Source organism: Cebus imitator, unplaced genomic scaffold (genome assembly GCF_001604975.1).
Source record: "Cebus imitator isolate Cc_AM_T3 unplaced genomic scaffold, Cebus_imitator-1.0 Scaffold17, whole genome shotgun sequence".
NCBI lineage: Eukaryota > Metazoa > Chordata > Mammalia > Primates > Cebidae > Cebus > Cebus imitator.
In genome coordinates, this window is record NW_016107332.1 from 7163431 (window position 1) to 7172480 (window position 9050).

General features: G+C 33.6%; 1 protein-coding gene across 32 annotated transcripts in view; it reads right to left on the bottom strand.

Moving 5' to 3' along the window:
• CAMK2D (calcium/calmodulin dependent protein kinase II delta) overlaps positions 1-9050 on the bottom strand; it is a 313396-nt gene that overhangs the window by 89159 nt on the left and 215187 nt on the right. For 20 of the 32 annotated variants that reach the window (XM_037732181.1, XM_037732122.1, XM_017510284.2 and 17 more), the window contains 2 exons: positions 6294-6359; positions 2919-2991 (listed from right to left, as the gene is read on the bottom strand). In XM_037732181.1, the coding sequence (XP_037588109.1) occupies positions 2919-2991; positions 6294-6359 (139 nt within the window). Of the gene's footprint in view, positions 1-1909; positions 1983-2918; positions 2992-6293; positions 6360-9050 lie in introns of all 32 variants that reach the window. The other 12 variants (XM_037732133.1, XM_017510373.2, XM_037732118.1 and 9 more) reach the window with 1 other exon arrangement.

A 9050-nucleotide genomic window follows, 5' to 3' on the forward strand; every position in this document is an offset into this window, starting at 1 on the left:
GACAACAACTACAGAAATTATAACAAGCTCTCTTAAAAGTTCATTTCTGTTCTCTCCTAGAATCAGAATAAGAATGGAGAGCAAAAGTACCTTCTCTGCTTTAAAGAAATCTGATGAGGAATGCTGCAAGTTATTTCTTTTGATGGTAAGCCTCCCTAAAAATCATCTGCAGAAGTTTTATTAGTGATTTTAGCTTATATGTCAGAGAATATATTTTTCTTCACAGAATATATTTTCCTTCTTTGTTCTATTAAAGTTCCCGTCTTTGAAGGGCTCACCTGAGTCCAGATGCTTAGATAAGTCCAATATTATGATTTCACAAAATATAACCTTAAAGTCATAGAAGAGAATTCATATTTTTTAATACTTGGCTTTTAAAGTACACTTATGGTTATATAACATGGAGTAGAATGTTTCAAATAATAAATTTATGGAAGAATCTGAAAAATTTGCACAAATGATGTGCATGTTCACATACGTTCACTTAAAAGGAAAGTGGTGCTGCAGATTATGAGAGGTAACAAAAGGGGCTCTGTCTGTAAATGACCAGTAAAGAATTTTTGAGGTGACTGTAAAACACAAGAATTTTTAAAGAAATACATTGTTTTTGCTTTATCCTACTGGGTACATTTGGTAAGTGTTAGCAGATATACAGTCCAATGTTGGCTTTTCAGAAGGAAATGCCCTTAACCATACCTTTGCCTTTGAAATTTAAAACTCTCAGTATTAAGTGAAATCAAAAGAAGATTGCAGAAAACTAAGGCAATTTTTTGCTTATAAATCACATCTTCATGTAATTGGTTTAGCAATACAGTCTTCCAGAATATTGAGAGACTGGAAATATGGATTTATAATTTTTATCACCAGAAAAGTCTGCACATGAGAAATAAGTCTAGTTCCTCTCACTAAGCACACAGTTTCAAACATTCTAAATCATCCTTTGCCACCTTTGTCCTAATGCCTAGAAAATGCTGAGTTTGAAAGAATTAAAACCATACAGTGCTCACGTTTGCTATTTTACTCATCTAGTAGTTTTTCATTTAAATTTCTAGGCCTTCACTATTTTGCTGAAATTCCACAGGTAAAACTAGAGTGCTGGGAGATGCAGACAGAAAATTAATGAAAAAGTGCTCTCCTTGTGAACTATTTAATTTCTAAATGATCTAAAAATTCTTTGTCCTCCAGGGTATCAGAAGCTGAGTGAAGTCTTAAAGGTATCAGTAGGCGTTCAAATGAAAATTCATATATAGGGATATACATATCTATTTGCTACATAAATATTATTTGATGATTAAATTTGTTTTGCATTTTTTTAATCTGTAATTTTAGAAGACACTAATATCTTGGCTTTTAGGAATATAAACAAATAAAAAACTAAGAGGCCTCAGTGTCCTCAAAATTCTTAGAATTTCTTAGTCCTAAGAAAGAGAAGGTCAGAATTCAAAATAGGGTTCTTTAGCACACAGTTGTTTAGGCTAAAACTTCACCTAATAACTTTACTTCTACTCACTTTGTAATTTTACTACTTATATAATATTGGGCATATATGAAATGAATATAAAATGATCAATGTCCACAGAACAAGTTTAGAGTGAAGAAGAGATCATGAAGCCCTACTGAAAGTCACATTAAATGCTATATCCATCCTTACGAGGGCAGAAATAAAGCATCCTATTTATTGTTAATGTTAGGAAGTTATTTCTATCTGGATAAATCAAGATTTATTTGTCTCAAGTGTGTGTTAGAGATGAAATAAGAGAGATTGCGGTGAAGGAAAGTTCCTGAGTAATGTTCTGGAATAAGTCCACACAACTTTATTGCTCATATTTTTGCCTTTACAGGCATAATTGCAGCTGAACAGTCATAAGGAACTGTGTGGTGGTTTATCTTCTCCAAAGGCATTACTCACCTTCAGGTCCCGATGGACCACGCCCATCTGATGGCAGTGTAGCACAGCCTCCAGGATCTGCTGAATGCAATGACTGCATGCAAACACCAGGGGGCGTGTGTTAGTTCCAAGCTTACACTCACTGTCTGTATACCCTCAGAGAGACTGGGTTAAAGTGCAGAGCTAGCAGACAACTGGAGTTGTATTGTACCACCTTCAGTCATGTAAACATATTGCTCAAGTAGAGTGACTACTACCTCAGAACAATCAGATCTTGCCAGATGTGAGCCAGAATGTGGATCCATTTGTTCTAGAAAAATCCATTTTGAAAATATTTCATGTCATTCAGGAGCTCATTTCCTGGTTATAAATTCTTCCAGGAAATAAACTGGAACACAAAAATAATGTGTATAGCTGTTGTGTTCTGCCTCCACCCCATCACATAAACTGTTTCCCTTTTTTCTCCCATTTTTCCAATATTGTTCTAAAAGCTGTCACATTAACAGCCACAGTACTATTAAGGTTAAATTAAGATACCTAATGAATTTTTGATAAATCATTAACTTCTTGTGCTTTAATTTAGCTGGCAATTATTATCTCTTGCCTAAGGGTTCATCAGACTCAAATGGAGCAATGTGTAACCAGTTGTTCTGCTACAGCAACCCATGGTCTCAGAACAGAAGTGGTGTTTAAATCTACAGGCGGACATACATCACAGGCCAAGTTTATCTCCAGGCAAATGCTGGGCAATTCAAGAAAGCCTGCCCCCAAACCCCTTTTGGTAGTTTACTGCTTGGAAACTTAACAGGTTGTATTCTTTAGTATTCTTCCCTTTTTGCTATGATGTATATTTAGCCTGTAGATGAGCAAACTGGAAGAGGCATCATGCATTATCATTTCGTCATTTACTCATTTTAGAAAAAAGTTGGGAAAGGCAAGGGAACCATTTTAAATACCCACCCTCTGCCCTTTCCCCAGAAAAAAAAAATAAAACTGCTTTGATTCAGATTTATTGACTCCATATACTGACCTTCAGGTCCCTGTGAACTATGCCATTTAGGTGACAATGATTTACACTTTCTAGAATCTGCTGTATACAATGACTGCAAAGATACAAGGGCAGAATGGAAGGGAGAACATTTTAAAGGCACATAATCACATTGAATATGAAATAAAATGAAAGTCCCAATGAAACAAACAAACAAACAAAAATTATATTTCTTCATTTTTTTTAGCTTTACATGGGAATCGAATAATGCTGAATAAAGCTAATTTTGGTTCTAACAAAAATGACATCCAACATAGAATTTGTGACATGTTCAGACAAAACAATTTGAGCTGTGTTGTTTTCATTTTAAGTATACAAATTAAGTCATGTATAAGAAGGTAAAATTTCCATATTCAGAAAGAAAAGTTTATAAAGAATTCCCATAATGTCCTGGGAACATTCTTCAGACATATAAGATTTCCAGATATTTCTTATACACATCTAAACTGTTTAAAATCTGAGGTCACAATTAAACAGGTGTTGAAACAAGAGGGTAAACACAGATGAAGTGGCAGGTGAAACAAGGGTCAAAAAAAATGGAGGGACACATTTACCATTTCACCTTAGAAGCGTTGCTTTTTGTAAAGTACATAACAGGAAAACAAATGCAAGTCTCCAACAGTAAAGGGAGAATTTAAAGTAAACCCATAAATAAAATAAACCCCTTTTTATTATAAGATTACTTTGGGGAAGAGCTAGGGAGCTTTCAAAGAATAAATAAACACAAATTTAAAATCCCCTGGAGTGCTGGTAATTGTTAACATTTTTTTCGTACACTTCAGTGTATGAAAACACTTCATACACTTGAGTGAAGAAACACTTTTTTTTTTTGCTTAATACTATATCAAAATGCATATTTTATGATATTCTTATTAAAGGTTCACTGATGTCAAACGGACAGCTAAGTAGAGAGGAGAAATCCTTGTTTGGCAACTATAAGGCCCCATGAGCTGTCATCTGACATATAATAATGTAGAACATATCACACTGATGAATTTTGTATAAGTTCACTGTGTAATTCAAATGCAAGTATGATATCCTGAACTACGTTTATTCATTGAAAGATGAAGCAAACAATTTAGTAAGAATATTTTCAACCATTTAATGTATAAAATAATATTATTCTAAAGAAAAATTTTGAATTAAAAAACAATCACCATCTGATTTATTACAATGTAAATATTTTAAAAATGGATTATGATAATGATTTTTCTAGCTCACTTATTAACAATACCACTAAAAGGGTCTCATATTCATTGCTGTTGACTACATTGCTTATTTGAGTATTGGCCATTATTTTTAAACCATAGGAATCTTTTTTCTTTTACAATAATATTCACTTTCTACTACTCTTTAGGAATATTTCTCTTACAGTTCTCAAACAACAATTAAATTATTAAATATTGGGAATAACAGAAGATAAAGAAGTAAACAATGATACATATTCAATGAACTTCACCATTTTTTACTAGTGAGAATGGATGCAATTCTTAAGTTCTTGAGAACTAGTAAAAAAAGTTTTACAATTTTTTTGACAAATCAAATAGCCTCTTTTGAGACAGGGTCTCACTCTGTGGCCCAGGCTGGAGGCACCACTCCCAGGTTAAAGTGATTCTCCAGCCTCACCTCCCAAGTAGCTGGGACTACAGGTGTGTGCTGCCACACCCAGAGGAGTTTTGTATTTTTAGTAGAGATGGGGTTTCACCATGTTGCCCAGGCTGGTCTCAAATTCCTGGGCTCAAGCAATTCTCCCACCTTGGCCTCTCAAGGTTCTGAGATTAGGGAGTGGGTTACCACATCTGGTGGAGAAATAGCCTCTTTATGCTTCTAGTTAAAAGGGAATGTTTCTTCTCTTTGATTTTGTCTGAGACCTATCCTAAAAAATATCTTAGGGCTCTTTAGCACTAAAAAGTCTCTATTTTAATTTCATCCTGCATTTTTCAAACCAAGTAACAGCCTGCTTAACATAACTTCAAAAGGCAAAATAAATGAAATACCCTAGATTAGTACCTTGATTAAAAGTATTACTGCTTCTTGGCAAATGGCCAAATAGCTAATTCCAAAGCTTCCCTGAGGCCCCTTTCAGGACCCTAATGTGAGGATTTGGGGTAAACTGAGCAAGTGATGATTCACTCATCATAGTATAAATTACACAGACTTTTCTACTTGACTTTGGCCATAAAAATTCCATTAAAATATTAGAGCGTAGTCATGTACAGATAGATTCACAAAATCGCATAAACAGTGCATTAAACCAAGAAGAAAAATTAGAAACTTAGAAGTGTGCCCCTGAGAGCAAGGAGGGGCTGGGAACCTCAAGATCAGCTGAACATCTGTTGAGGATCAGTCTACAATGGGATTAGCAAGCCTTGAGAAGCTCTGATGACGCTGGAGAGTGGGGGCAGAGTCAATAGCTGAATTTTCCTAACATCTCATTTACATTGCTAATAATGAGCCAATCACTCTTGATCAGATTTTTAAAAATAAATGACAGTTACAGAATATATGTAAGTACACAGAAAAATTTACACCATGCAGTCTACCTAATAGCTAAGCAAGTGGTTAATGTTACTCCACTCCAAAAACGTTGCCTTGGGTAGCCTAGGAAGTTTCAAATGAGACAAAAATCGTAGCCTACTTTTTAACTTTTGTGAAGATTTTGTCAATGAACAAGATGGAAAAATTACTGTTGAACTCTCTTAAATACTTGAATAAATATTTTTCATTCAGAGGTCTAAGGGTTTTAATAAAATTTCCAGTTAACTAGCTAATAATAGTTCCTTAAAGAGACTGCTGAGACTGTTTTCATTCTGTTTTCTGACTAGATATTCATTATTCAGTAGAACTTTCTGTAATGATAAAAATGTTCTATATCTGGTCTGGCCAATTGGTAGCTCATAGACACTTGTGGGTACTAAGCAGTTGGCTACACCAAACATATAGTTAGATCAACTGAAAAATAAATGTTTAATTTCATTTAATCTTAATTAATTGAAATTGCAATAGCCACATGTGACTATTGGCTAGCACTGGGCAACCTAGAAGCTACCTAGGGATTAAAGGATTTCAATCTTTGATCTCTGATCTTTACTAAAAATATATTGCTTTAGCAGAAGTCATTCCAATTAGGTGGGGTGTTTTGGTTTGTTTTTTCTTCTTGTTTTTAATAATATGTAATCTAACTACAGATGCTAGATAAAAATATAGACCAGATTCATAGAGATTTTTTTTTCCTAAGAATCACCCAGGAGACCCTTAAAACATTTGCTTGTACAAACATGCGTTTGTAAAGAAATATGCTGAAAAAATATTATTTCAATGTTGAGTCTTGTATCTTGCCCAGTGCAAGTCACTTACCTGGCATCAGCTTCACTGTAGTATTCCCTTGCCACTATGTCTTCAAACAGTTCACCTCCAGTAACTCTGGGGAGATAGAAAAGATAATCACATTTAAAAAGAAGAAAAAAATAAGCATCAATAGATTTGGAAATGTGTTTGTATAGATTTTTTTCTTAGATAATTTACAAAATTATCAAAACATTTTAAAACATGAGACAGTGTTCATAAGTCAAATCTATATTACACTAAACATTTACATCTTTTCTGTTTGTCTATCATTAGACACGAGGTCACAATTTTCTGTATGCCATAAATATATTCAGCAATATCTTTTATATAAAATGGTTTTCATGAGTTTTCATTTCAATTCTTCAAATGTTAATTGATATCCGAAAAAATTTTGGCATGGTTTAGAAACATTTTCTGAACAAAAGGAGACAACACACATTATGGCCATGAGTATGAGTTTGCAGGCTGCATCTTTCTGTGTAACCTTTTGCTGTTTTTGCGTGTGTTCATCTTTAAACATACTGTTTTTACCCCTTGAAAACACACACATAAAAATACATACTTTTCCCACAAAAGTGGGATCACATACTATATGTAAATAAGCGAATTGTATTTTTCACTTTACATTAAATTATGGCACCATGTTATATCAGAAGCATTTTCCCCTAATTTAACATAATATGGCAATCAACAGATATATGCATGTGTGTACATATAGGCGTGCACACACATATTGCATATTAGAGGGTATTTCTACAAGAGAAATTCTTACAAGTAAAATTACTGGGTAAAAGAGTATCCACATTTAAAGTTTGGCCAAGCAGACAAGGCAGGTCATCCAAAATGGTTGCACCCCCAACATTGTGAAGGTGCCCACAGGCCCAAATTATTACAATAATAGTTACTATTAATAAATAAAAACACCATTCCAATTGTGGAAAATTCAGGTTAATACGAATTTCTTGGTTATTAGTGAGGTAGACCATTTTCTCACTTATCAACCATTTCTTCCTCTGCTATGATCTGGCTTGATTTTCAAAGGACATTTCATCCTTGGGGTTCAACCTTATAAGAACTAAGATTTGCTGAGTTCTTACAATAAACCACGCAGTGTACCAAGAATTATGTTAACTCATAAATCCCCACAATTGCCCTGTGAGCAACTGCCCTCCCAGTTTATTGATGAGAAAATGGAGGCCCAGAGAAGTTAAGTAACTTTCCCAACATCACACAGCCTTTAGTGACACAGGCAGGCCATCCACTCCACAGCTCATACTCTCAACCACTTCACAGTGCAGACTTTCTAATAATGACATTGCCAGTCTTTCTAGTTTAGAAGCCATGAGTCATTTGGAAAAGCATCAAGTAGAGGTATAGAGCTTCATGTATAAACACTATAGAGTGAGATAAAAGGATGCTAAATTAGTTTGTTTTTTGTTCACTTGTTTGCTCTTTTGCTTTATTAACTTTGGAAACATCATCAAAGATTGTATGTTTTAGAGATAGCCAGTTAGTATTCTCTTCCTTATTCTCCTCTCCAAAGGAAAGATGGGATACTAGAAATTGTAAATATGTCTGAACAGTTATGCAACTTCTGCCCCTCTTAACTGCACTCTGGACATTTCAAAGTACTTCAATGTGAGTCATTATTTCCAATTCCATTATTTTTACATATAAAATGTTTACCTAAAATTATCATATAAAGCTTCATTATAGGCATGTTCTGAAAGTCATGGTTACATGTACATAATTCCATTCAGTAACATAGTTATTTTTCCAATTAGAATCTCTAATAAGGCAATCACACAATGTGCCTTACATAAATTACAATGCAAATTAATTAGACAAAAACACTTTCAACAAATCTGTAAAGCGATGTAAATCTGTCTGTAAAGCGATGATAATAATTTTGTGAGATTTCTTCCTTTGAATGTGACTAATGTATTATAGATATACACTCATATTTATCCTTGTTTTTGACCATAAGTACCTAGAAAAACTGCATACATTACAGACAATTTTGGATTATTAAAATGTTTAATAAACATCGATTAAAGTCTATTGACATGAACAAACTTGCTGCTATTTATAGGCTCCTTAAACATATTATTTGCCCTATGAGAAATACCAGATCTTGGATCACTGGGTTCTTGACTTCCTGATATTTGTTATGTTAGCATCTAACCTAGCATTTATACGTATTTGCTTAATTACTGACTCTTGAAGTAATGATTAAATAAATTAACCCAGTTAGAAAATCATGCTATCCATTTCATTTACTGTTAAGTCTGGACTTTATATGAGCTTAAAAAAAAAATCATGCACATATCCAAGTTAAGCTATCCATGGCATTAGGTTTTACTTTCTAAGGGGTTCATATGTAAAGGAGAATATTGAAAAGTCAGGAAGAGCAGCATTCTGGTAGTTTTCAATGAATTATAATAGCTTTAAACAAATTTGAGGGATGTAGAGATTTATGCTGAGTTTTGGATTATGTAGTGAAGTGTGTCTGACAACATTCTCTCTCCTCTTCTAGCAATCATTCTTCCCATTATTTAAAAACATCTTTACACAAATGAAATCATTTTATCATTTCTTCTATATGTATGATAAATGTCTGAAAAGAAAAAAATGGCAATTATAATAAAATTCAATGTCGTGAAGAGAAGCTACTGAATTTCCTAACTTTAACATATTTCTATACTCACATTATTGTTTAACAGAACACAAAATTAAGCCATAGTTATTACATATTTTTTTTTTTTT